Source organism: Emys orbicularis, chromosome 1, assembly GCF_028017835.1.
Source record: "Emys orbicularis isolate rEmyOrb1 chromosome 1, rEmyOrb1.hap1, whole genome shotgun sequence".
Taxonomy (NCBI): domain Eukaryota; kingdom Metazoa; phylum Chordata; order Testudines; family Emydidae; genus Emys; species Emys orbicularis.
The window spans coordinates 6,929,166-6,955,986 of record NC_088683.1 but is presented as its reverse complement, the minus strand read 5'-3'; the positions used below and the strand labels follow the sequence as shown (position 1 = coordinate 6,955,986).

Sequence of the window (26,821 nt, the reverse complement as noted above, 5' to 3'; positions counted from 1 at the left end):
CTGCATCTCCCAGTGTGCGTGCTGGCCGGGGAGGAGTTCGAGGAGGGGGCGCAGTGGGAGCCGGACGGGGACCCCTGCACCACCTGTACCTGCCTCGCCGGAGAGCCCGTCTGCAGGGCCCTGCCGTGCCCGCCCGTCGCCTGCCAGCACCCCGCCCGGCTGAGCGGTGAGTGCCCCCCAACTGACCCTTGCTTCCCCGCTCCCCCCACTGAACCCCCCTGCTCCCGCCTGGCTGAGCGGTGAGTGCCCCCCCCCACTGACCACCCCACACACACTGCCCCCTGCTCCCTCCCTCCCCCCCCCGAAACCCTCTGCTCCCGCCCGGCTGAGCGGTGAGTGACCCCCACACACACACTGCCCCCTGCTCCCCTCCTCCCCCCACTGAACCCCCCCGGCTCCCGTCCGGCTGAGCGGTGAGTGCCTCTGCCCCCCATTGCCCTCCCCGCACTGTCCCCATCCTCCACTGCCCCCTACTCCACCCAGCTCAATGGTGGGTGCCCACCTGGCCCCACCCCCTCAGTTCTCTGGTCCCCCCGCAACGCAGAGGTGGCTGCTCAGTGCCCGGTACAGTCCATGGCCCCCTGCCCTGGCTCCGCACCCCTGAGCTCTGGGGGTCTGGTGGCACTGGGCCCATGGCAGACACTGGGTGCTGTGGGTCCAGCCCGTAGAGCCGGCCAGGCAGTGGCTGGGAGCGACCCTTCAGCGCCTCCTGCTGGCCCAGCCCCGCCTGCCCTGGGACCAGGCCGTGGGGCGGGTGGGATCGGGGCACCCCACTGTGCTAACCCGCCTGTCTCTCCTCGGCCAGGGGACTGCTGCCCGACCTGTGCCCAATGCTCCTACCACCAGCACGTCTACGCCAACGGGCAGGCCTTCGCCGACCCACACAGCCCTTGCCAGCGCTGCCAGTGCACGGTGAGGGGGCTGGCCCCCGGAGCAGCCCCTCCCCGCTGGCCGCAGGCACAGACCCCCCAGTGCCAGGCTGCAGCCCCATGCCCCCATGCTCCCCCGAAGGGTACCTGTGCCTAGGGTACGGAGCCCAGCGGGGGGCTGGAGCTAATGGGGGGGTCTGAGCCATGCTCAGCCGGGGGCCCCACGGGGTGGGTCGGGGGAGGCTGGGAGCACAGGCCCTGGGGGTATCCGGGGTCGGGAGCAGAGTGGGGGGGCCCTGCGGGGTGGGTCGGGGGAAGCTGGGAGCACGGCCCCGGGGGGATCCGGGGTCGGGGGCAGAGCAGGGTGGGGGTGGGTCTGGAGGCCCCGTGGGGTGGGTCGGGGGAGGCTGGGAGCACAGGCCCTGGGTGGCTCTGGGGTCGGGGGCAGAGCGGGGGGGGGGGGTCCTGGGGGTCCCGTGGGGTGGGCTGGGGGAGGCTCTCGGGAGCTGCCATGACCTGGCCCCCTGCCCACAGGCCGGGACCGTGCAGTGCTCGCCCGTCGCCTGCCCCCCGCCCAGCTGCCCCCGCCCGGAGAGGCAGCCCGGCCAGTGCTGCCCCACGTGTCCGGGTGAGTGGGCCGCTGAGGGGCTGGGCACTCCTGGGTTCCCTACCCAGCTCTGCTGGTGAGACCCAGCCCCAAACGGGGAGATGGCGCTGAGCTCCCCCCACACGCCCCCAGAGAGCCTGGTTCCCCAGGGGACTCGGCTGCCCCTTGCAGAGGCAGCGAGTGGCCACCAGAGGGCACTGTGACCCCAGGGCACTGCCCTAGTGCAAACGTGCGGGGCTGGGGGGAGGGGCACGGGGCTGGCGGCCCCCTCGGAGCTCCCTGGGGGGCACGGGAGGCACCAGCACCTCTGCGGGGGCTGCAAACGGTGGGGGGGCTGGGGTGAGGGAGCCAACCCTGGGGGGCTGGGCCTGAGGCCCCGTCACACCGAGCAGCTGCCTGATCCCAGCCAGGGGGGCAGGATGGGAGGGGGCAGGACAGGGTGAGGGTCGTTGGTTGCTGACGTCTGCCCCCCCCCCCCCAGGCTGCAGCGTGGAGGGGGCTGCGGTGGTGGCGGGCGAGTGGTTCCCCAGCCCGCGGGACCCCTGCCAGCTGTGCGTCTGCTCCGACGGGGTCGTCAGCTGCTCCTCCCGCGACTGCCCTGGTGCCCTGTGTGCCCGCCCCCTGCCAGGCTCCTGCTGCCAGAACAACTGCAACGGTGAGGGGGTCCAGCACCCCGACCCCTTGCCCGCGGGGGCCACGGGCCAGTCCCCCCACACCCCGATCCCCTGCCCGCGGGGGCCACGGGCCAGTCCCCCCACACCCCGATCCCCTGCCCGCGGGGGCCACGGGCCAGTTCCCCCCCCACCCCGATCCCCTGCCCGCGGGGGCCACGGGCCAGTCCCCCCACACCCCGATCCCCTGCCCGCGGGGGCCACGGGCCAGTCCCCCCACACCCCGATCCCCTGCCCACGGGGGCCACGGGCCAGTTCCCCCCACCCCGATCCCCTGCCCGCGGGGGCCATGGGCCAGTCCCCCCACACCCCGATCCCCTGCCCACGGGGGCCATGGGCCAGTCCCCCCACACCCCGATCCCCTGCCCCCCAATCCTCTGTCCGCGGGGGCCTCGGCCCAGTCCCCCCCCACACACCCCGACCCCCCGCCCACGGGGGCCACTGGGCCATCCCCCCCCCACCCCGAGCACGGGGGACCCCACCAGGCCAGTTTCTCCAGCCCCAGTGGACATGGCTCTGCCTGGGCAGGGGGCAGATCGGGCGCTGCTGCACTGGGCACAGACCCACCGGACGGAGTCTGGGCTGGCACCTCAGGGGCCCTCGCCCTCCGCCCCATCCTCCCAGCATGCATTGCAGAGGCGGGGTGCCCCCCGTTAACCCCCCGGGTCCCCACTCGCTCTGCCCTAGGCTGCAGCTACGGGGGGAAGGAGTACCCCAACGGCGCCGAGTTCCCACACCCCACGGACCGCTGCAAGCAATGCCACTGCCTCGTAAGTGCCCAGGGGCGAGCGGGGGGCCTGGCCAGAGGACGGCTCACCGTGACCCACCGGACACCTGGGTCCCAGCCCGGGCTCTGCTGCTGCCTTGCTGGGGGAAGCTGGGCCGGTCACTTCTCGTTAGCCTGTGGCATGGGGACCGATCGGGCAGCCAGCACCCCGGCCGGCCCCACTCTGCCCACTCCCCTCGTTACAAGTGGGGAAACTGAGGCACAGAGCAGGCAAGCATGGCAGAGCTGAGAATAGAACCCAGGTGTCCTGGTCTCCAGTCCAGTGGCTGATCCACGGCCCCCGAGGGAGGGGCCCATTTAACCCCGTCCCTGCCACACTGGGGGCCGAGGTGTCGCAGCGGACGGTAGTTTTCACGCTGTGCTGAGCAGGCAGGGGGTGCGGGGTGGGGTTGAGGGCTGGGCTGGTGGGCGGAGGCCCGGTGCTGGGGGCACAGTCTGGGTCAGGGGGCACGGGATGAGTGGGATGCTGTGCTGGGGCACGGTGTGGGGTGGGGGCTGGGAGGCAGGACCCCTGGGTTCTCTCCCCGGCGGTGCCTGGCTGGCTCTGACCTGCATCTCTCCCCTGCAGAACGGCAATGTTCAGTGTCTGTCACGGCGCTGCCCCCCCCTGCTCTGCGTGGAGCCCATCCTGGTGCCCGGCGGGTGCTGCCCCCAGTGCCCAGGTAGGCAGGAGCCTGATCACTGCTGTTTCCTCCTCTCCATGGGGGTAATCTGGGGGAGGTCATGGCCCCTTCGCAGCAGCCCCCCATCTGTCTGGGGGAGGGGGGGGCTGGGAGGTTCTGAGGGGCTGTTCGTTGGCAGGGCCGAGCTGAGCCCGGCCCATCTGGGCTCCTGGGAGGTGCCCCCCAGCACTGAGCCCACTGGCTAAACTTTCTGCTGCCTTGAAACCCGCCCCCACCATGGCCAAGGTCAGAGAGTCCATCCCTGTGGCCTCCCGCCTGCCCAGCTCTGAGCTCTGCTGGTGCCCCTCACTCCCGACCCACAGCCCCCTGCTACCCCGGCCCCGGCCCCCACCCCGGTGCCCCTCATTCCCGACCCACAGCACCCTGCTACCCCAGCCCTGGACCCCACCCCCAGTGCCCCTCACTCCCGACCCACAGCCCCCTGCTACCCCAGCCCTGGCCCCCAAACCCCCGGTGCCCCTCACTCCCGACCCACAGTCCCCTGCTACCCGGGACCCGGCCCCCACCCCGGTGCCCCTCACTCCCGACCCACAGCCCCCTGCTACTCCAGCCCTGGACCCCACCCCCGGTGCCCCTCGTTCCCGACCCACAGCACCCTGCTACCCCAGCCCTGGACCCCACCCCCAGTGCCCCTCACTCCCGACCCACAGCCCCCTGCTACCCCAGCCCTGGCCCCCAAACCCCCGGTGCCCCTCACTCCCAACCCACAGCCCCCTGCTACCCCAGCCCTGGCTCCCAAACCCCCGGTGCCCCTCACTTCCAACCCACAGCCCCCTGCTACCCCTGCCCTGGCCCCCAAACCCCCAGTGCCCCTCACTCCCGACCCACAGCCCCCTGCTACCCCAGCCCCGGCCCCCACCCCCGGTGCCCGACCCAAACTCCCGTGTAACAATGCTGCCTCTGGCGGGACACTACTGAGAGTATCAATTCAGGACAAATTGCTCAGAGTAGGGCAGTCACAGCCCCATGCTGGGGTTTCTATGCACACCAAACCAGCCAAACATCGAGGACTTTGGTCTCACCCCACTGGCTAACCATGAGTCACACAAGCAATTCCCTCAGACACTGCAGTTTCCCAGGATCATCACCAGTGCCACTTGTTATGGGGACGAATGGTTATGAAAACCAATGCCCCAGTAAAAGAAAAAAAGGTTCTCCTGATCCCAAAGGACCAAGCCCCAGACCCAGGTCAATATACAAATCAGATCTTACCCACAAATCACGCTGTTGCCAATCCTTTAGAATCCAAAATCTAAAGGTTTATTCATAAAAGGAAAAAGATAGAGATGAGAGTTAGAATTGGTTAAATAGAATTAATTCCGTACAGTAATGGCAAAGTTCTTGGTTCAGGCTTGCAGCAGCGATAGAATAAACTACAGGTTCAAATCAAGTCTCTGGAATACATCCCCCGCTGGGATGGGTCCTCAGTCCTTTGTTCAAAGCTTCAGATTCTAGCAAAGTCCCTCCAGAGGTAAGAAGAAGGATTGAAGACAAGATGGAGGAGCTGCCGCAGTTTTGTCTAGTCTCTTGTCATGTGGCCTCTCTTCCTTTGTTCCCTAGACATTCATCCAACACATGGCAAGAAAAAACCTCAGAGTTCTGTCCATAGGCAGGTCCCTGCATACTTTGCTGAGTGACAAGACGTATCTGCCTTCTCTCAATGGGGCAATTGTATAGTTGATGGTCCTTAATGGGCCATCAAGCAGGCTAGGCAGTGCTGGGGCCAAACTGTCTGGGGTGTCACCCAGAAGCACAGCAGAAGTTTGAAATACAGACAGTATAGAGTCAATATTCATAACTTCAACTACAAAATTGATACACACCTATAGACAGCACAATCATAACCAGCAACCCATAACCTTGTCTAAGACACCTTATTTGACCCCCTTCATACAAGATTTGGTGCCACTACAGGACCTTGGTTGCAACAATGATCTCTACGGTCCCAGTTCATATTAATAACGTCACACCCCAGTGCTCCTCACTCCCAATGTGCAGCCCCTGCTGTCCCAGCCCTGGGCCACGGATTGGACTGAGACTTGGGGATTCCCTTCCCTCCTGCCCTGGGCTGCACCTGTGGGTGTCGGGCGCTCTATCCCCAGCACCCCCCCAACCGCCCCTTTCTCCTCCCAGAGCCCCCGGCTGGCTGCCTCTACGCGGGCGTCTCCTACCAGCACACGCAGCGATTCTACGACCCCTCGGACTCCTGCCGCCACTGCATCTGTGCCAACGGGACCGTCACCTGCCAGCGCCAGCCTTGCGCCCCCGTTCTCTGCACCCACCCCCTGCGGCAGGACTGCTGCCGCTCCTGTGATGGTACCCCCTGAGCCCCCCCACTGGGCCCCCCATGGGCCACACTGGGCCCCCTGGGGCCCCAATGGGCTTCCCTGGGCCCCCTGGATCCCCTGAGGCTCCTGCTGACCCCCCCACCTCTGTGTTCTGCACCCACCCCTGCAGCGGGACAGCTGTCGCTCCTGTGACTGTACCCCCTGAGACCCCCGCTGGGCCCCCTGAACCCCCTGCTGGGCTCCCCGAGTCCCCCCGTGGGGGCCCCCAGCCCCAGCCCTCTGTGCCCACCCCCTGCGGCGGGACTGCTGCCGCTCCTGTGACGGTATCCCCCAAGTCTCCTGCTGGGCCCCCCAAGCCCTCTGCAGCCCCGTGCTCTGCTCCCCCCTGCAGCAGGACAGCTGCCTCCTACAACAGGAACACCTCCCCACGGCCCCTGCCCCACGTCTCTGCTCCTGCCCTGCTCTCCTGCCCGGTGCCATCGCCCGCTCTGCCCCCAGGCTGCCTGTACCAGGGGAAGGAGCTGCCCAACGGGGAGCAGTTCCCGGACCCCGCGGAGCCGTGCCGCGTCTGCACCTGCTGGGAGGGCAGCGTCTCCTGCCAGCCCAGGGCCTGCCTGCTGCTCCAGTGCCCCTTCCCTGCCCGGGGGCCGTGCTGCCAGGTCTGCGAAGGTGGGTTGGGCGTGGGGCATGGGTGGAGGCCGGGCTGGGCTAGCCCATGGGGGTGCTGGGCTCCACCAGCCGGAGTGCCAGGGCTGGGGGGTGGGTCAGCCCCTGGGGGGGGTCTTGGGCTCTCACCCCCCCCAGCAGCGCCTGGCACCGGGCTCACTCTGTCCGGCCCCCCACAGGCTGCGAGTACCTGGGCGAGGGTTACCTCGATGGCCAGGAGTTCCCAGACCCCCAGGACGCCTGCGGCCGCTGCGTCTGCCTCCGCGGCTTCGTCACCTGCACCAAGATGCCCTGCGACCCACCAGGCTGTCGCCACCCCACCAGTCCCCCCGGCCAGTGCTGCCCCGTGTGCCAGGGTGAGTGGGGCTGGGGGGAGAGCGGGCACTTCATGGCAAGGCCACTCTCCGCCACCACCTGGCCACGGCTGGGGAACCTCAGTCCATGTTAAAGTGAAGGGGTACGGCCAGCGTCCCCCAGCCGCACTGGTGCCCCTCACTCCTGACCCTCAGCCCCCTGCTAGCCCAGCCCTGGGCTCTCCCTGGTGCCCCTCAATCTCAACCTGCAGCCCCTTGCTGTCCTAGCTCTGCCCCCCCCAGCCCCACTGGTTCCCCTCACTCCCAACTCGCAGCTCCCTACTAGCCCAACCCAGCTCTGCCCCCTCCCAGCCCCACTGGTGCCCCACTCCCAACTCGCAGCCCCCTACTAGCCCAACCCAGCTCTGCCCCTCCCCAGCCCCACTGATGCACCTCACCCCTGACCAGCTCTGGGCAGAGCCATGGGGCAGGGTGGAGACAATCGATGGCTCCAGCGTTTCCGTTCCTCACGGGCACCGCAGGCAGACCTGGGCCGGGTACTGGGCTGAGCTGGTTCGGCCATTCCCAGTGACATGGCAGGCGCCGGGGAGGAGAGGGGAGGGTGGCCCAGTGGTTAGGGCGCTCGCATGGGGTAGAGGAGGCAGGTTTTACTCCCGCCCTGCTGCCGATGCCTTGCTTGACCCTGGGCAGGTTCTGGGCCTCAACCTCCGGCCTGGCCATCGCGACGCCGGCCCCAGCCTGGCCCCAGAGCTGAGCCTGAGGCGACGCCGGACCCGGCCTGGCCCCGGAGCTGAGCCTGAGGAGACGCCGGCCCCGGCCTGGCCCCGGAGCTGAGCCTGAGGCGACGCCGGCCCCGGCCTGGCCCCGGAGCTGAGCCTGAGGCGACGCCGGCCCCGGCCTGGCCCCGGAGCTGAGCCTGAGGCGACGCCGGCCCCGGCCTGGCCCCCCAAGCGGAGCCTGAGGCGAGAGCAGGCTCAGGCTGGGTCTGGGGGCGTTGCTGGCTCTACGGCGGGAAGGTGCTGGGCCTGGGGCCGGGCGCAGGATCGGGGCCAAATCTCCCACGTGCTGGGGGGGCTTGTGATTGGCGGGTGTGTGGGGGGGGACCTGGGATGTGGGGGTTACGGTGTGGGGGGCTGGTTCTCCCCCGCCCTCAATGTCTTTCCTCCCCTCCGGTGCCAGGCTGCCACTTCCAGGGCCAGGACCTTGCGGACGGAGAGACCTTCCCGGCCCCCGGCAGGCGCTGCGAGCAGTGTCGCTGCCTGGTACGTGGCAGGCCCTGTGGGGAGAGGGCCGGGCACAGCCCCAGGGGGCGCAGGGAGCCTTGCACAGGGGTTGTGCCAGGGGGATGGAGCCTGAGGGGAGCGGGGGCACTAGGGGGGTCTCAGCATGGCTGGGGACCTGCCCCCCTCACCGCCATGCCTTGCCCTGCCCTCTTGCAGCAGGGAGAGGTGTCCTGCGGGCCCCTGCCCTGCCCTGGGGTGACGTGCCCCCACCCGGCCGTGGGCCCCTGCGACTGCCCCATGTGTGACGGCTGCAGCTTCCACGGGCGAGCGTACAGCAACGGAGAGCGCTTCCCCGACCCCCATGACGCCTGCCGCCTCTGCTCCTGCCTGGTCAGTGCCCCGTGTCCACCCCCGAAATGCAGTCAGCTCTGGGGAGGGGCTGAGCAGCAAACAACGCCACACGGTGCTGGGGACGGGGGCACAGTCCTGGCGCCAACTGCCTCTGCCGGGGGTGCTGGAGTCACCCCGGGGCCTGGCCCAGGACAGTGGGCTGGTAATAGCCACAGATGGGCAGGGCCTTGGGCTCAGCTAAGGCAGTTTCTCCAACAGCACAGTGCCCACTGGGGCCAGCACTGAGTGCCAGGAGAGGTGTGGGCACCACGGGGGCTTGAGGTCCCAGGGACGGGCTGCTGGCTCTGGGGGGACGTTCGGTCCCTTGCCTGCCAGGCCGGGAGCCCGGCTAGCTGTGACGCCAGCGGCTCTTGCCCCGCAGGATGGCAGCGTGACGTGTGTGCCCGCTCCGTGCTCCCCCGCCCCCTGCCGGAACCCTGTCACCCTGCCCGGCCAGTGCTGCCCCCAGTGCTCCGGCGCCTGCCGCTATCAGGGCCACCTCTACGAGAGCGGGACCACCTTCCGCCCCCCGGCGGGGGACCCCTGCTCCACCTGCACCTGCCTGGTGAGTGAGCCAGCCCGCAGCGCCTGCCTGCTCCACCCCGAGCCCCCCGACCTCTACCCGGTTCCCCCTCCGACCCCTGCCCTGATACACCCGGATCCCCCCCACCCCGTCCCGTTCCCCCTCCGACCCCTGCCCTGATACACCCGGATCCCCCTGACCCCCGCTCAGTTCTTCCCTCCGACCCCTGCCCTGATACACCCGGATCCCCCCGACCCCTGCTCAGTTCTCCCCTCCGACCCCTGCCCTGATACACCCGGATCCCCCCGACCCCCGCTCAGTTCTTCCCTCCGACCCCTGCCCTGATACACCCGGATCCCCCCCACCCCGTCCCGTTCCCCCTCCGACCCCCTGCCCTGATACACCCGGATCCCCCCGACCCCTGTCCCGTTCCCCCTCCGACCCCTGCCCTGATCCACCCGGATCCCCCCCACCCCCGCTCAGTTCTTCCCTCCAACCCCTGCCCTGATACACCCGGATCCCCCCGACCCCCGCTCAGTTCTTCCCTCCAACCCCTGCCCTGATACACCCGGATCCCCCCGACCCCCGTCCCGTTCCCCCTCCGACCCCTGCCCTGATACACCCGGATCCCCCCGACCCCCGCTCAGTTCTTCCCTCCGACCCCTGCCCTGATACACCCGGATCCCCCCCACCCCGTCCCATTCCCCCTCCGACCCCCTGCCCTGATACACCCGGATCCCCCCCACCCCGTCCCGTTCCCCCTCCGACCCCTGCCCTGATACACCCGGATCCCCCCCACCCCGTCCCGTTCCCCCTCCGACCCCTGCCCTGATACACCCGGATCCCCCCCACCCCTGTCCCGTTCCCCCTCCGACCCCCTGCCCTGATACACCCGGATCCCCCCGACCCCTGCTCAGTTCTCCCCTCCGACCCCTGCCCTGATACACCCGGATCCCCCCCACCCCTGTCCCGTTCCCCCTCCGACCCCTGCCCTGATACACCCGGATCCCCCCGACCCCCGCTCAGTTCTTCCCTCCAACCCTTGCCCTGATACACCCGGATCCCCCCGACCCCCGTCCCGTTCCCCCTCCAACCCCTGCCCTGATACACCCGGATCCCCCCGACCCCTGCTCAGTTCTTCCCTCCGACCCCTGCCCTGATACACCTGGATCCCCCCCACCCTCACTCAGTTCTCCCCTCCGACCCCTGCCCTGATACACCCGGATCCCCCCCACCCCTGTCCCGTTCCCCCTCCGACCCCCTGCCCTGATACACCCAGATCCCCCCGACCCCTGCTCAGTTCTCCCCTCCGACCCCTGCCCTGATACACCCGGATCCCCCCCACCCCTGTCCCGTTCCCCCTCCGACCCCTGCCCTGATACACCCGGATCCCCCCGACCCCCGCTCAGTTCTTCCCTCCAACCCCTGCCCTGATACACCCGGATCCCCCCGACCCCCGTCCCGTTCCCCCTCCGACCCCTGCCCTGATACACCCGGATCCCCCCCACCCCGTCCCGTTCCCCCTCCGACCCCCTGCCCTGATACACCCGGATCCCCCCGACCCCTGCTCAGTTCTCCCCTCCGACTCCTGTCCCACTCTGCCTGATCCCTCCGTCTGACCCCCACCTCGTTCTCCCCCAACCCTGATCCCCCGACTTCCGCTGGGTTCCCCCCTCTGATCCCCGCCCCACTCTAGCCAGATCTGCCCTTTCTGACCCCCACCTGGCTTCTCCCAGATTCCACCTGCTCTGCCCGGATCCCTCTCCAAACCCCACCTGGTTCCCTCCCTCCACCTCCTCGCCCCTGCTCGGACCCCCGCAACCGGTGCTCCACCCAGATCGACCCAATACCCCCCCCATCACTGCCCAGCTCCTCCCAGACCCCCCCCTCCAGCCCTGCTCTTCTCAGATCCCCCCTGCTGTCTCGGGTACCCCTCCCCCACCTTCCCTTGCGAGCCCCCTGCCCGCAGCCTAACAGCCCCGTGTGCCCGCAGAACGAAGCAGTGACGTGCCAGCGCGAGCCCTGCCTGCAGCAATGCACCCACCCCGTGCCGCCCGCCGCCCCCTCCTGCTGCCCCGACTGCAACCGCTGCCTCTTCGAGGGCCAGGAGCTCGCCAGCCGCCAGGCCGTCACCCCGCCCTCGGACCCCTGCCAGCGCTGCCGCTGCCTGCATGGCAACGTGCTCTGCACCCCCGTCCTGTGCCCCCAGGCCGCCTGTGCCAGCCCCGTCCGGCGCCCGGGCCACTGCTGCCCTGAGTGTCCAGGTGAGGAGCCCGCTGCCTCTCGGGGGCCCCGCGCACGGCGCTGCCTCCTCCTGCCGTCTAGCTGCTGCTGCGGGCGGCTGGGCGGGTTCGGGGACAGCAGAAGCCACAGCGGTGCCAGCTGAGCTGCCTCCACTAGGGGGCGCTGCTGTCAAGGCATAGCCTGGGGGATGGGGGAGAGCCGGGGGGAGGGGGGGGGCATGGCCAAGGGCAGGGGGATGGGGGGAGGGGTGGGGGCACGGCCCAGCCGGGGGGTTGGGGGAGGGCCGTGGGGATGGGCAGCCCCCTGCAGTGGTTCACTTCAGCACATCTGGCCAGGGCGAGAGGGTGGCACTGACCCCCCTCTCTGTCTCAGTGTGCCGGCACGGGGGGCAGGAGTATCCCGAGGGCTCGCACTGGCCATCCCCGACGGACCCCTGCCAGCGGTGCTCCTGCGTGGTAAGAGTCCCCTAGAGCCCCCCGCCCCCGTCGGTCTGGGCCCCCGCACATCTCCCCGGGCCTGGCCCCACCCTCCCGGTGGGAACTCACTCCCTGGCAGGACCAGGCCAGGCGCCCTGGGGCTCAGTGCAGCGGGGGCAGAGGGGCAGTGACCCCACACGTGCTGGGCCTGCCCCGAGATCCCCTGCACCATGGGGCCGTGGCAGGGTGGGGGTGGAGATGCCTGGATCCCCCTGTGGTCTCCCCTACCCCTGGGGGGGCAGCTGGGCTGCCTTCATCCCCCAGCCCCCCATGCCCCAAGATTAGCTGCCAAGACTAGCTGGCTCCCCCTGCAGCCCCCCAACCTACCCCTCACCCCTCCCCTGGCTGCACCACCCCCTACTTGCCCGCTGGTGCCCCATCTCCCCACCCTATGCCCTTTGTCCCTGCCACGGAGCCCCCCCTGCACCCACAGAACGAGGTATAGGCTCAAGCAGTGCCCAGGGCTGGGACACGAGCATGGCTCCTGAGTGTCTGTGTCTGTCTCTCTCCCACCCCCCTCCCGTCTCAGCAGGATGGCTCGGGGCCTTGGTGCCCGGCTGGCTCAGTGCCGGGCGTTCCTTGCCCAGGTCAGGGCAGGCATGTCAGCCAGACCCCCCCAGCACCACGCCCATCTCTGGGGCACAGACTGGGAGGGCAGCGAGAGCTGCAGGCGGGGGCCAGCCAGCCGTTCCAGGGCTCCAGGGAGCTGGGCACTAACGCCACATGGGCTGAGGCCGCCAGGTTCCTGGGGGGCTGGGGCGGGGACTGTGTGTGCAATGCCCATGAGCACCAGCTGGTTCTTCCCTCTGGGGAGAGCCCCCCACGGCCCCTTCGCTGTGCCCCGGGGGTACTGACCCCGCCTGGACGTGTGTAGGTCACAGTGTGGGTTACATGTGTGGGTCACAGTGTGCCTGGGGAGGCAGGTTGGACCCAGCTGTACTGGCCCCGCCTGTGGGTCCCAGGATTTGATTGTTTTGCAGGTGTTTGTCCAAGCCCCCAAAGCGGCACTGTCCCAGGCCCGGCGACAGGCCCCCCGGCTGGGGTGGGTTTGCTGGATGTTTTTCACTAGGTGGCAGCCACCGGAGACTTGGTGCAAATGTTCTGCCCAAACGCCGCTGGTCAGCGAAGACACGGTCCAGACGAAGAGCGTTCGCCCTTTGACCCTGGGCACCGGCACCCGCACCTGGGGCAAGAGCCCCATCGACCCATTCTCCAGCCCCGATCTCCAGCCCCTGTTCGTGCTCCGGACGGGTTCCCTCCGGGTGGAGGGGGCGTATCCCAGGCCGGGGGCTCCCCCCACGCTGACGGCTTTGCCTTTCCCCTCTCAGGGCAGGGACGTGCTCTGCGTGAAGGCCCCGTGCCCCCCGCTGACGTGCACCCACCAGGTGATAGAGCCCGGGGACTGCTGCCCCCGCTGCAAAGGTACCACATGCCCCGGCCGCTGCCCCCCCAATGTCCCCCAGGGGCGGCGGGCCTATCTCTTTAAGAGAGGCGGGCCATCTACATAACTCTGCCCCAAACAAGTGGTCCCTATCAGTCAATAATGATTCCTTAGCATGGGGGGTCAGCGACTTCTGTTGGTCCATATTGGGCCGATAGTGCCCCCCCGGGCAGGCCGCTGCAGGCTCTGGCGTGGGGCAGTGGGCGCCCATTGGTCCGTATCGGCCTGATGCTCCTGGGCAGAGGGCAGAGGTGTGACATTGGCGTGAGTCTGACCCGCTGCTCTCCCGGTGCCCGCAGGCTGCATGTATGACGGGCAGGAGCACGCCAACGGCACCAGCTGGTTCTCCTCCCCCTGCGTGTCCTGCCTGTGCACCCACGGCATCGCCACCTGCGCCCAGATCCGCTGCCTCGGCTCCTGCCTCCGCCCCGTCCAGGTGCCCGGGGAATGCTGCCCACTGTGCGCAGGTGCGAGGGCGGGCGCGGCTCTGCCAGGCCCACATGGGGACGGGGAGGGGGCACAGGGGGCTCAGAGGTGGACAGCTGCTGCAGAAGAGGGCACGGGGCTGGAGCCGTGGGGTTGTAGAGTCAAAGGCTGGACGGGACTGTCTGACACCCCTTCACCCCCCCGCCTGGCACAGGCCAGAGAGCTGTCCCTGTCACCCCCGTATCGAGCCCAGAGACCTGCGGCCAAAGCGCCTCCCAGACAGGCCCCAGGGGGCGGAGCTCTGCTGGGCATGTCCGGCTGTGCACACATTGGTGCCCCAGGACGTCCTCACGCCCGGTGGCCCTGTGTGTGCGCCCGAGGATCACAGCCTGGCGCTGGGCGTGTGGAGTCGCTTATCGACTGTGAGCCCTGGATCCCGCCCAGCGTCTCCGCTCTGCGGGTACAGGCCCCGCTCTGTGCGGCCGGCGCCCCTCGGTCCTGCACGGGGGACTTTGCATTTGGCTGCATTGACCCATTTTGTTTGAATGGGCCAGGCGAGGCAGATGGCACCATGGGACGGCCCCTCCTCAGCATTATTAACCTCCCCGCCCCCCAGCCGCAGGCGTTATCAACAGTGATTCTACATTTACTGTTTCTTTGACTAGTGGCTGATCTGGGAGCCAGGACTCCTGGGTTCTGTCCCTGGCTCTGGGAGGGGAGTGGGGTTTAGTGGTTAGAGTGGGGCAGCGCTGGGAGCCAGGACTCCTGGGTTCTGTCCCTGGCTCTGGGAGAGGATGGGGTCTGGTGGTTAGTGGGGCAGGGCTGGGAGCCAGGACTCCTGGGTTCTGTCTCCAGCTCTGAGAGGGGAGTGGGGTTTAGTGGTTAGAGTGGGGCAGGGCTGGGAGCCAGGACTCCTGGGTTCTGTCCCTGGCTGTGGGAGGGGAATGGGGTTTAGTGGTTAGAGTGGGGCAGGGCTGGGAGCCGGGACTCCTGGGTTCTGTCCCCGGCTCTGGGAGAGGAATGGGGACTCCCCCAACTGCGCTGAGCGGGTTTTCTCCCCAGACTGTGTGTTCGAGGGCCGGCCGTACAACCCTGGGGAGAGCTTCCAGCCGTCGCTGGACCCCTGCGAGATCTGCACCTGTGAGGTAAGGGAACAGGGGGCAAACACTGTTCTATCCCCTCCTCCCAGGCTGGGGGCTCCCCCAGGCCTCCCACACTGTACACTTGCCCTGGGGGTGCTGCGGCTTTGGGGGGCTGCTCTCCCGTCTGGAGGCTTTTGGGGGGGTTATTCCGACTGGGCTGGCAGGATCTGTGCGGGGTGGGGGGCTGGACAGTAACCAGCCTGGCCTCTGCCTTTTGTTCCAGCTGCTGGCGGCCGGGGGGCCGCACGTGCGCTGCTACCGCAGACAGTGCCCCAGCCTGGTGGGCTGCCCCAGGAGCCAGATCCAGCCGCCCGGGCCGCACCACTGCTGCCCCACCTGTGCCCGTGAGTACCCTGCGGGCACGCGCCAGGGCTGCTTAGCCAGGGCACGGCACAGGGCAGGCATTGCTCTGGAACGCCCCGTGCCTACCCCCCGCTCCCCACAGCGCCCCCTGCTGGGCGAGGCCGGGCTGCAGGCATCAGGAGTGCCCCTCGCAGCCAGCGCTCCTACCCCACTCCCCACAGCGCCCCCTGCTGGGCGAGGCCGGGGCTGAAGTCGCTGGGAGTGCCCCCACAGCCAGTGCCCCCACGGTGCTCCCCACAGCGCCCCCTGCTGGGCGAGGCCGGGGCTGGAGCAGCTGGAAGCTCCCCCATGGCCAGCGCCCGCTCCCTGTAGTGCCCCCTGCTGGGCCAAACCGGGGCTGGAGTCGCCAGGAGCTCCCCCCATGGCCAGAGCCCCTCCCCACAGCGCCCCCTGCTGGGCGAGGCCGGGGCTGGAGCAGCTGGAAGCTCCCCCATGGCCAGCGCCCGCTCCCTGTAGTGCCCCCTGCTGGGCCAAACCGGGCCTGGAGTCGCCAGGAGCTCCCCCCATGGCCAGAGCCCCTCCCCACAGCGCCCCCTGCTGGGCGAGGCCGGGGCTGGAGCAGCTGGAAGCTCCCCCATGGCCAGCGCCCGCTCCCTGTAGTGCCCCCTGCTGGGCCAAACTGGGGCTGGAGTCGCCAGGAGCTCCCCCCACGGCCAGAGCCCCTCCCCACAGCGCCCCCTGCTGGGTGAGGCTGGGCTGGGCTGTTTCCCGTCACAGGGGTGTCTGGCCCTGGCTCCCTCCAGCAGGGCAGGGCAGGGTGGGGCTGGCTCTTGTGCCCCGGCCCCTCGCCCAGTCCCTCACCCCGCTGCCTTTGTGGCTTGCAGAGGCCTTGAGTAACTGCACGGCCGAGCTGGCCGGGAACGAGATCCAGGCGGCCGACGACCCCTGTTACACCTGCCAGTGCAAGGTACGTGGCCCGGGGCCGGCTCTGTCCCTCTGCCGGGCAGCGGCTGCCTTGGCGCCTGGCTCAGCTGAGCGTGGCCGCGCTGTGTGATCAGACCCCCAGGCCGGCGCCTGCCCTCAGCCCTTCGCGTCCCAAGATTGTTCCACTGGGCTCTCCATGCAGCCACTTCTGGGGTGGGGCGGGGAAGCCGTGTAACAGTGCAGTAATTCGGGGAACGAAGAGTCTCGTCTCTGCTGCACACGGCGCCTCAGGGCTGCCTGCCCCCCATGTCACCCCCACCACCGCCCTGGCTCTGGGGTCAGTGCGGAGTGCAGTGGAGAGCGCCCCCTCCTGGGCCCCTGCCCTGCTCCCTGCAGCACAGCGCCCTCTAGCGCCGCAGTGGGCAGGCGCTGACTGCCAGGGGAGAGCGCCCCCTCCTGGGCCCCTGCCCTATTCGCTGCAGCACCTGGGTTTTCCTTGGAGGTCTCCCATCCAAAGAGTGACCAGGCCCAGCCCCGCGTGGCGTGAGATGGGGCCAGAGCCCAGCACGGAGAAGGGGGGGGTCCGTGGCCCTTGATTTTCAGGGTGCCCCCACAGTGTGAAGGCTCCAGCCCTCCCTCCGGTGACCCTCTGGGGGCTGCCCCTCGGAGCCATGGGGAGCACGCTGTGTGTGGCCCATCCGCCCCATGGCTCCCCTGCCGGCCCCCTCCCCTCTCACCCCATTAGCAGCAGGCCTGGCCGAGAGAGAACCGTGGGGGGGCACTCAGTTCCGGGGGCTGGCCTCCATATGCACAGCCGCCCCCGGGGTGTGTGTGCCCATGCCGCGGCCCCGTCCCGTGTGTGTGTGTGTGTGTGTGTGTGTGTGTGTGTGTGTGTGCAGGGGGTGCCGTGACCCCGTTCCGTGGGTGTGTGCCCATGCCCCGTCCCCGTCCCGGGTGTGTGTGTGTGTGTGTGTGTGTGTGTGTGTGCAGGGGGTGCTGCGGCCCCATTCCGTGTGTGTGTGTGTGTGCAGGGGGTGCCACGGCCCCGTTCCGTGGGTGTGTGCCCATGCCCCGTCCCCGTCCCGGGTGTGTGTGTGTGTGTGTGTGTGCAGGGGGTGCCGCGGCCCCGTTCCGTGTGTGTGTGTGCAGGGGGTGCCGCGGCCCCGTCCCGTGTGTGTGTGTGTGTGTGTGTGTGTGTGTGCAGGGGGTGCCACGGCCCTGTCCCGGGTGTGTGTGTGTGTGTGTGTGTGCAGGGGGTGCCGCGGCCCCGTTCCGTGGGTGTGTGCCCATGCCCCGTCCCCGTCCCGGGTGTGTGTGTGTGTGTGTGTGTGCAGGGGGTGCCGCGGCCCCGTTCCGTGTGTGTGTGTGCAGGGGGTGCCGCGGCCCCGTCCCGTGTGTGTGTGTGTGTGTGTGTGTGTGTGTGCAGGGGGTGCCACGGCCCTGTCCCGGGTGTGTGTGTGTGTGTGTGTGTGCAGGGGGTGCCGCGGCCCCATTCCGTGGGTGTGTGCCCATGCCCCGTCCCCGTCCCGGGTGTGTGTGTGTGTGTGTGTGTGCAGGGGGTGCCGCGGCCCCGTCCCGTGTGTGTGTGTGTGTGTGCAGGGGGTGCCGCGGCCGCGGCCCGTGTGTGTGTGTGTGTGTGTGTGTGTGTGTGCAGGGGGTGCCGCGGCCCCGTTCCGTGGGTGTGTGCTCATGCCCCGTCCCCGTCCCAGGTGTGTGCGTGTGTGTGCAGGGGGTGCCGCGGCCCCGTTCCGTGGGTGTGTGTGTGTGTGCAGGGGGTGCCGCGGCCCCGTTCCGTGGGTGTGTGCTCATGCCCCGTCCCCGTCCCGGGTGTGTGTGTGTGTGTGTGTGCAGGGGGTGCCGCGGCCCCGTTCCGTGGGTGTGTGTGCAGGGTGTGTGTGTGTGTGCCCATGCCGCGGCCCCGTCCCGGGTTGGCACCTGTGCCATGGCTGAATCCCGGCCCCTGCTCTTCTCATTGCAGGATCTCACCTGGGTGTGTGCGCGCCAGGGCTGTCCGCAGCTCAGCTGCCCCCTCGCCGAGCAGTTCACCCCCCAGGGCACCTGCTGCCCCATCTGCGACGGTGATGTATGGCCAGCGCCCGCTCGCGCCCAGAGGCCTTGCCGATGGGCACCTCGGCGCACGTTTCGTTGTGGGGGGAGGGGGAGCGGCATGGCACCAAGAAGCGGGGGGCTGGGATCTGGGGATCCCTGCGTTCCAAGCATCAACTCCCCCCGTTCCCAGCTGGGCACGGAGCCCTGTGGCTGGGGTGCTTGGAGCTGGCCACAAGGCAGCTGCCCCTAACGGGACAGCAGAGGCCAAGCAGGCAAGGGGGACCCCAAGGCAGTGACGCTGGGTTAGCTTTCCCCAGGTCTGTCTGTCCAGGCACCTGTCCCTGCAGACAGACAGCGCAGCACTAGCTCTGAGCCCCGCCCAGCCCAGGGCTGATAACTCTGAAGCCTAGTGATGGCTGTGTACCAGTCAGCACAGGACTGACTGTGAGAGAATCCCCCCCCATCCCATCATGTCCCCGCCCCCCCCCCCGGGAACCGTCCTGCTCTGTCATTGGGCGACTGTCTGCCCACGCAGTTCCCAGTGCCCGTCCCCGTGGGTCTGGGGGCAGCGGCTGACCCCCCTCCCCCCCTTGCAGAGTGCGTGATAGAGACTGGAGGGCGCCGGGTGTCGGACGGTGAGTGCTGGACGGACAGCGAGGGCGACTGCGTCAGCTGCACCTGTAATGTAAGACTCAGCATGGCCCAGCGGAGGCAGCCCCCACCCCAGCCCAGTGCATCTGTGCCCTGGAGCATCCCCTCCCCCCCATCCGGTGTGTCTGTGCCCTGGGGCATCCCCTTCCCCCCCATCCGGTGTGTCTGTGCCCTGGGGCATCCCCTCCCCCCCACCCGGTGTGTCTGTGCCCTGGGACATCCCCTCCCCCCCACCCGGGGCGTCTGTGCCCTGAGGCATCCCCCCCCCACCCGGTGCGTCTGTGCCCTGGGGCATCCCCTCCCCCCCACCCGGGGCGTCTGTGCCCTGAGGCATCCCCCCCCCCACCCGGTGCGTCTGTGCCCTGGGGCATCCCCTCCCCCCCACCCGGGGCGTCTGTGCCCTGAGGCATCCCCCCCCCACCCGGTGCGTCTGTGCCCTGGGGCATCCCCTTCCCCCCCATCCGGTGTGTCTGTGCCCTGGGGCATCCCCTCCCCCCCACCCGGGGCGTCTGTGCCCTGAGGCATCCCCCCTCACACCCGGTGCGTCTGTGCCCTGGGGCATCCCCTTCCCCCCCATCCGGTGTGTCTGTGCCCTGGGGCATCTGTCACGGAGTAAGGGGGGACTCAGGGCCCTGCACCCCCGGCTTCCTGCGATTCACCATGACTCTCAGCCAGCCAGTAAAGCAGAAGGTTTATTTAGACGACGGGAATACAGTCCGAGACAGGTCTTGCAGGCACAGACAACAGGATACCCCTCAGTTAGGTCCATCTTGGGGTCCTTGGGCACCCCAGCCCCCCTCCAGAGGTCAGAGCCCTCCCTGCCTCCAGCCACCTCACCAGCCAGCTTCCCAGACTCTGCCTTCAGCGACCCCTCCCACAGCCTTTGTTCAGTTTCCCGGGCAAAGGTGTCACCTCGCCCCAGCCCCCTCCTGGGTTCTCATGTTACATGCTCAGGTATTCTCCGTAGGTCAGTCTCCCATCCCCCAATGCAGACTATCCTAGCCACACTCCCCTGTCAGCATTCACAGACCACTTTAAGAACAGTCCCAGTTCGTCACAGCATCCCCTCCCCCCCACCCGGGGCGTCTGTGCCCTGAGGCATCCCCTCCCCCCCACCCGGTGCGTCTGTGCCCTGAGGCATCCCCTCCCCCACACCTGGGGCGTCTGTGCCCTGAGGCATCCCCCCCCACCTGGTGCGTCTGTGCCCTGGGGCATCCCCTTCCCCCCCATCCGGTGTGTCTGTGCCCTGGGGCATCCCCTCCCCCCCACCCGGGGCGTCTGTGCCCTGGGGCATCCCCTCCCCCCCACCCGGGGCGACTGTGCCCTGGGGGCTCCCTTCCCGCCCCCAGCCTGGTGTGTCTGTGTCCCTACCCCTCTCCCTCCAGCCAGCGATTCCCCAGGCGCCAGGCAGGGAGGGGCTTCGCCTGGGCCCCGCGGCAGGGCGTGGAGGGGAACCCAGGAGTCCTGGCTCTGTGGCAGGGATTCCCGGACAGGCCATGTGGCACCTTGCTTGGGCTGCCCCCTCCCGGCCAGCGGGGGCGGGGTACTGAACTGGCGGGGGGCGTGCCCGCCTGTGTGCCTGCGAGGCCAAGGGGTGTGTTTGGGGGGCAGAGGGCAGGGCTCTCAGTGTGGAAAGGATGGAGCAGCTCCCCTGCAGCAGGCGTGCCCTCTGCAGACTGGCTATCGTGCCCTCTGCGCCGTGGGGATGCCTGCCCGGGGTGGAGAGGGGCAGAGGGCTGCCGGGTGCCCTGCCCGAGAGCCCGGGTGCCCACTCCTCTCTGGTGATTCTGCCGTGCAGCGGGGCCACGTGGAGTGCCACATCGCAGAGTGCGAGCCCGTGGAGTGCCAGGGCGGCCTGCGGAAGGTGCAGATGCCCGGCTCCTGCTGCTACGAGTGCCAAGGTAGGAGCTGCTCCTGGTGGGCTAGCCAGGTGCAGGGCCCACGTCCCAGGAGAGGAGGGGTGCCAGGCCAGTGACTCCACAATGCCAGGCTCCCTAGGGGCGGGGGGTGCCCAGTACGGTGCCAGCCCCTCGCTGGCAGATCCCGGAGGGCAGCACGGAAGAGGTTAGAGGGGCTGTGCACAGATGGCGTTGATGCCAGTCTGAGCGGGGTTAACGTCATAGCCTCTTAGGGTGACCAGATGTCCCGATTTTATAGGGACCGTCCCGATTTTTGGGTCTTTTTCTTATATAGGCTCCTATTACCCCCACCCCCGTCCCGATTTTTCACACTTGCTGTCTGGTCACCCTACAGCCTCTGCGGTGAGGCTGACCAGTGTCAGCCCTACACCCCGGGTGGGGAAACTGAGGCACAGAGCAGGGGAAGGGGCCAGTGCTGGGAGTAGGACCAGGAGTCCTGGCTCCCATGATGTGCCCCGCTCGAATCACCGGCCCCTCGCTGGGGGGGCCAGACCTGCTGCCCCTGCCTGCGCCGTGCCAGTGCTGCCACCTTGTCAGGACCCGGCGCTGCCCCCAGGCCGCTGTCTTCTGGACCTGGGGGGGCCCCACAATGCTGGCTCCATGCTCTGCCCCCAGACCCGGACGGCTCCTGCTCCTACCAGGGCCAGCGGTACCAGGCCAGCGAGCACTGGCAGGTGGACACTTGCACCGCCTGCACCTGCGTCTCTGGGGAGGTGCACTGCCGGAGCCAGCGCTGCCCCCCGGCCGCCTGCGCCGCGGTGAGTGGGGCGCTCGGGCCGGGGCCCGGCTAGACCCTCCCCTCCCTCTCCCCGCTGGTCGAGCTCCTTGGCTGGCCTTCCCCTCCAGCCCATGGGGGGTGCGTCAGGGGCCCCAGTGAGGACTTGCCTTGGCCACTGGGGTGTGAGTGGTGTCCCATTGCCCACCCCATTACCCCATGAGGGGTCCCAAAGCCACGCCGGGGGTGGCAGCCAGGGTGGGAGGCGGTGGGAAGGGTGGAAGCCAACGGTGGGTCACGGGGCCGGGTGGGGGATGGGAGAGGGGCAGCCAGCCGTGGGCATTACGGGGGCAGAGGCTGGCACCCGCATCCCCATAACAGCCCCTGTGCGCCCAGGATGAGACGCCCGCGCTAATGCCAGGCATGTGCTGCCCTCACTGCCTGCCCCGCCCCGCCACCTGCCTGGCCTTCGGCGACCCACACTACCGCACCTTCGACGGGCGGCTGCTGCACTTCCAGGGCACCTGCACCTACGTCCTGGCCCAGGACTGCCAGGGGGGGGACTTCAGGTGAGAGGGGGCGTGGCTGACCTGGGCAACAGCCCCGGGCCAGGCGCCTGGGGGGAAGGGAAAGGCTGCCTAGTGCTGAGAGCAGGGGGCTGGGATCCAGGACTCCTGGGTTCTGTCCCAGCTCTGGGAGCGGAGTGGGGGCTAGTGGTGAGAGCAGGGGGCTGGGGGCCAGGACTCCTGGGTTCTGTCCCAGCTCTGGGAGCGGAGTGGGGGCTAGTGCTGAGAGCAGGGGGCTGGGGTCCAGGACTCCTGGGTTTTATTGGGGAGTGGGGGTTAGTGGGTTAGTGCGGGGGGCTGGGGGCCAGGACTCCTGGGTCCTATCCCCAGCTCTGGGAGGGGAGTGGGGTCTAGTGGTTGGAGGTTTGGAGCCTGGTCTCCTGGATTCTGTTCCCAGCTCTGACCCTAGCCCACCGAGGAAAGCCCCCCGACTCACACCCCGGCCTACTGACCCTGGGCCCGTCTCCTGCCCGCAGCATCCACGTGACCAATGACGACAGGGGGCGCCCGGGCGTGGCCTGGACCAAGGAGGTGACAGTGCGAGTCGGGGACGTCGTGGTGCAGCTGCTGCAGGACTGGCTGGTCAGGGTGAGATGGGCAACGCTGCCGGACCGGACACCCACTGCACCCCGAACCTCTGCCCGCCACTGCCTGGGGTGGAGCCGGGTCTGGAGCCCGTGCTGGGCGGGGCAGGGCCTGGTGCGGTTACGGGGAGGTCGCCGGGAGCCCGTGCTGGGCTGGGCGGGGCCCTGGTGCGGTTATGGGGAGGTCGCCCGGAGCCCGTGCTGGGCGGGGCGGGGCCAGGGAGGTTGCCCGGAGCCCGTGCTGGGCGGGGCGGGGCCCTGGTGCGGTTACGGGAGGTCACCTAGAGGCAGGAGGGAGCCAGGCTGCACAGGTGGGACCCCGGTGTCCTGTGGTGCCCGCTGAGGCACTGCTCTCCCCTCCCAGGTGGACGGCCAGGTGGTGACCCTGCCCTTCCTCAAGGAGCCCCACCTCTATGTCGAACGCCAAACCAACACCGTCCTGCTCAACACCAACATCGGGGTGAAGGTAACGACCGGGCGTGGGGGTCCCCTGCCTGCTGCTGCCCGCTGGGGTGCCGTCGCCGGGCCCCCAATCCAGGCTGCGCCAGCAGGAGGGCGCTGCCACACGGGTATTGCAGACCCCTCCTGGCAGTGCCCGATCCAGCCCTGGGCCTGGTAGGTGGAGCGGCACGTGACCAGCAGCTGGCTGGGCTCTGTGCCCCGCATGGTGGGGTGCTGCCCATCTCCCCTCTGCCCCCAGGTCCTGTGGAGCGGGCGCTCGCAACTGGAGGTCAGCGTGCCCGGCACCTACAAGGGGCACACGTGCGGCCTGTGCGGCGACTTCAACGGCCACCCACAGGACGATGCCCGCCTGCGCTCGGGGCAGCTGGCCCGCGCCGAGGCAGCCTTCGGCAACAGCTGGAGGGTGAGCTGGGGCCGGGCGGGGCCGCCCCAGGAGCAGAGAGACAGGTTCTGCGGCCGCCCACAGCCCGGCTCCCTTCCCCCCATAACCCCCCCCAGCCCGGCTCTTTAACCCCCAATTACCCCCCCAACCTGGCTCCCTTCCCCCCATTGCACCCCGGCCCTGCTCCCTTCCCCCCATAACCCCCCCAGCCCGGCTCTTTAACCCCCAATTACCCCCCCAACCCGGCTCCCTTCCCCCCATTGCCCCCCGGCCCTGCTCCCTTCCGCCCATAACCCCCCCCAGCCCGGCTCCCTTCCCCCCCCAACGTCCCCCCGGCCCTGCTCCCTTCCCCCCACCAGCCCAGCTCCCTTCCCCGCCATCGTCCCCCCCAGCCCTGCTCCCTTCCCCCCATAACCTTCCCAGCCCTGCTCCCTAACCCCCCATTGTCCCCCTACCCCGGCCTGGCTCCCTTCCCCCCATCACCCCCCAGCCCGGCTCTCTTCCCCCCCCAACGTCCCCCCGGCCTGGCTCCCTTCCCCCCATTGCCCCCCAGCCCGGCTCCCTTCCCCCCATAACCCTCCCCAGCCTGGCTCTCTTCCCCCCCCCCAATGCCCTCCCGGCCCTGCTCCCTTCCCTCCATAACCCCCACCAGCCCGGCTCTCTAACCCCCCATAACCCCCCCCAGCCCGGCTCCCTTCCCCGCTATCGTCCCCCCCGGCCTGGCTCCCTTCCCCCCATCACCCCCCAGCCCGGCTCCCTTCCCTGCCATCATCCCCCCCGGCCCTGCTCCCTTCCCCCCATAACCCTCCAGCCCTGCTCCCTAACCCTCCATTACCCCCCCACCCCGGCCCTGCTCCCTTCCCCCCATAACCCCCACCAGCCCAGCTCCCTTCCCCGCCATCGTCCCCCCCAGCCCTGCTCCCTTCCCCCCATAACCTTCCCAGCCCTGCTCCCTAACCCCCCATTGCCCCCCTACCCCGGCCTGGCTCCCTTCCCCCCTATCGCCCCCCCCAGCCCTGCTCCCTTCCCCCCATAACCTTCCCAGCCCTGCTCCCTAACCCCCCATTGCCCCCCCACCCCGGCCTGGCTCCCTTCCCCCATCAACCCCCGGCCCAGCTCTGTAACCCCCCATCGCCCCCTGTCCCAGCTCCCTTCCCCCCCATTGCCCCCCCGGCCTGGCTCCCTTCCCTCCATAACCCACCCCGAGCCCGGCTCTTTTCCCCCCCATTGCCCCCACTGGCCCTGCTCCCTTCCCCCATAACCCCTCCCAGCCCAGCTCCCTTCCCCCCCATTGCCCCCCCCAGCCCGGCTCCCTGCTTCCCATGGCCCCCCCGGCCTGGTTCCCTTCCCCCCATAACACACCCCAGCCAGGCTCCCTTCCCCCCATAATCCCCCCCAGCCCGGCTTCCTTCCCTCCCATTGCCCCCCAGCCTGGCTCCCTTCCCCCCATAACACCCCCCAGCCCAGCTCCCTTTACCACATCCCCCGCCCCCCCGGCCTGGCTCCCTTCCCCCCATCACCCCCCGTCCCAGCTCCCTTTCCCCCCCACATTGCCACCCAGGACCGGGCCGGCGGAGGAAGCTCTCAGCATCCCTCTGGGGTGCCCGTCATGACCCCCAGGTGCCCTGGAGTGAGGGCTGTGACCCCCGACTAGGGGGGATTCGAGGCAGAAGGGAGGAGGCAGCCAGGACACGGGTTAACAGCCCCGCTTGCCCTGCTCCCTGCAGCGCCCCCCAGTGCCACACCAGGGCATTGGAGCCAGCACTGACTGCCAGGGGAGAGCGCCCCCTGCTGAGCCCACCACTCCCTGAAGCACAGCGCCCCCTCGTGCCACATAGGGGCATTGGAGCCAGCACTGGCTGCCAGGGGAGAGCGCCCCCTGCTGAGCCCCCCACCCCCTGCAGGACTGCGCCCCCTAGCGCCACATAGGGGCATTGGGGCCAGCACTGGCTGCCAGGGGAGAGCGCCCCCTGCTGAGCCCCCCATCCCCGCAGGACTGCGCCCCCTAGCGCCACCATGGGGCGCTGGCCCCCCAGCCCCTGCTCTCCCTCCCTGCAGCCCCTGGGCTCTGCTGGGTCCCCCAGAGAGCCAGGCGGCTGCCAGGCCCAGGCTGGGAGGGTGCTGAGGGTGCTGCCCCCTGCCGGCGCTGACGGCGTCTCTGGGGCAGGTGCCGAGCGGGAACGGCACGGGCGGGCCGTGTGCCGACGGGCGGGATGTGGATCCCTGCAAGGAGGCCGGCTACCGTGCCCGCAAGGAGGCCAACGCCCGCTGCAAGGTGCTGAAGTCGGGGGCATTCGAGCCCTGCCACCCCCTGGTGCCCCCGGAGCCCTTCTTCGCCGCCTGCGTCTACGACCTGTGCGCCTGCGGGGCCGGCGCCGACCAGTGCCTGTGTGACGCGCTGGAGGCCTACGCTGCCCTGTGCCGCCGGGCCGGGCTGGCTCTGCGCTGGCGCTCGCCCACGCTCTGTGGTGAGGGGGGGCAGCGCTTCCCAATCCTCCCCCCAAACCCTTGCAGCCCCGGCCTGGCACTGACCCCCACAGGTTGGGGGGCAGGACCCATGCTGGCTCAGAGCGGGGGGAGCCCCTGGGGGGGCAGGCCCTGGGCTGGCTCAGATTGGGGGGAGCCCCTGGGGGGGGGCAGGCCCTGGGCTGGTTCAGATTGGGGGCCAGGCCCTTGGCAGGCTCAGATTGGGGGGGGAGCCCTGTGGGGGGCAGGCCCTGGGCTGGCTCAGATCGGGGGGGGAGCCCTCCTGGGGGCAGGCCCTGGGCTGGCTCAGATTGGGGGACAGGCCCTTGGCAGGCTCAGATCGGGGAGGGAGCCCTATGGGGGGCAGGCGCTGGGCTGGCTCAGATTGGGGGGGACAGGACCTGGGGGGGGGCAGGCCCTGTGCTAGCCCAGATGTGGGGGCACAGAAACTGCCCCCACCCGCCTGAGGAAATTCAGGCCGGCCTCATGGCGGCGGGGGCAGTTCTGGCTTCTCACCCTCAGGGCTGAGCCTGGGGTGAGGGGGTAGGCAGGTCCCAGCACTGCCTCCCTCCGCCCCGAGCCCTGGCACTGACCCCCCCGTCTCCCCGCAGCCGTCGGCTGCCCCCAGGACCGGGGCTACGTGTTCGACGAGTGCGGCCCGCCCTGCCCCAAGACGTGTTACAACAAGGACGCACCGCTGGGGGCCATCGAGTCGCGCTGCTTCACGCCCTGCGTGCCCGGGTGCCAGTGCCCCGCCGGGCGGGTGGAGCATGAGGCCCACTGCGTCCTCCCCGAGGCCTGTCCCCAGGTCGTCTACGGCAGCCTCTGAGCCCCCGGAGCCCCTGCCCCCGGGATGCCCGTGCCATCTGCCATGGGCCCGGCCACCCTCCCTCTCTCTGCCCCTGGGACCCCCATGCCCTCCCCCATGGCCCTGGGCCCAGCCTCCCTCCCTCCCGCAGCCCCCGGGACCCCCATGCCCTCCCCCATGGCCCCGGGCCCGGCCACCCTCCCTCCCACAGCCCCCCGGGACCCCCGTGCCCTCCGCCATGG

At 69.6% G+C, this 26,821-nt stretch overlaps 1 protein-coding gene across 1 annotated transcript in view; it reads left to right on the top strand.

Moving 5' to 3' along the window:
- KCP (kielin cysteine rich BMP regulator) overlaps positions 1 to 26,600 on the top strand; it is a 48,003-nt gene extending 21,403 nt beyond the window's left edge. The window contains exons 16-43 of the mRNA XM_065423222.1: positions 14 to 166; positions 806 to 912; positions 1,958 to 2,131; positions 2,835 to 2,917; positions 3,503 to 3,596; positions 5,751 to 5,933; positions 6,297 to 6,564; positions 6,751 to 6,927; positions 8,065 to 8,147; positions 8,325 to 8,498; positions 8,881 to 9,063; positions 11,015 to 11,285; positions 11,638 to 11,720; positions 13,070 to 13,163; positions 13,482 to 13,649; positions 14,671 to 14,753; positions 14,974 to 15,094; positions 15,938 to 16,020; positions 17,956 to 18,055; positions 18,623 to 18,711; positions 20,476 to 20,578; positions 21,212 to 21,354; positions 21,708 to 21,880; positions 22,354 to 22,465; positions 22,826 to 22,927; positions 23,162 to 23,326; positions 25,473 to 25,773; positions 26,383 to 26,600. Of these exons, the coding sequence (XP_065279294.1) occupies positions 14 to 166; positions 806 to 912; positions 1,958 to 2,131; positions 2,835 to 2,917; positions 3,503 to 3,596; positions 5,751 to 5,933; positions 6,297 to 6,564; positions 6,751 to 6,927; positions 8,065 to 8,147; positions 8,325 to 8,498; positions 8,881 to 9,063; positions 11,015 to 11,285; positions 11,638 to 11,720; positions 13,070 to 13,163; positions 13,482 to 13,649; positions 14,671 to 14,753; positions 14,974 to 15,094; positions 15,938 to 16,020; positions 17,956 to 18,055; positions 18,623 to 18,711; positions 20,476 to 20,578; positions 21,212 to 21,354; positions 21,708 to 21,880; positions 22,354 to 22,465; positions 22,826 to 22,927; positions 23,162 to 23,326; positions 25,473 to 25,773; positions 26,383 to 26,600 (4,088 nt within the window). The remainder of the gene's footprint in view (positions 1 to 13; positions 167 to 805; positions 913 to 1,957; positions 2,132 to 2,834; positions 2,918 to 3,502; positions 3,597 to 5,750; positions 5,934 to 6,296; positions 6,565 to 6,750; positions 6,928 to 8,064; positions 8,148 to 8,324; positions 8,499 to 8,880; positions 9,064 to 11,014; positions 11,286 to 11,637; positions 11,721 to 13,069; positions 13,164 to 13,481; positions 13,650 to 14,670; positions 14,754 to 14,973; positions 15,095 to 15,937; positions 16,021 to 17,955; positions 18,056 to 18,622; positions 18,712 to 20,475; positions 20,579 to 21,211; positions 21,355 to 21,707; positions 21,881 to 22,353; positions 22,466 to 22,825; positions 22,928 to 23,161; positions 23,327 to 25,472; positions 25,774 to 26,382) is intronic.
- Positions 26,601 to 26,821: the final 221 nt, after the last annotated feature.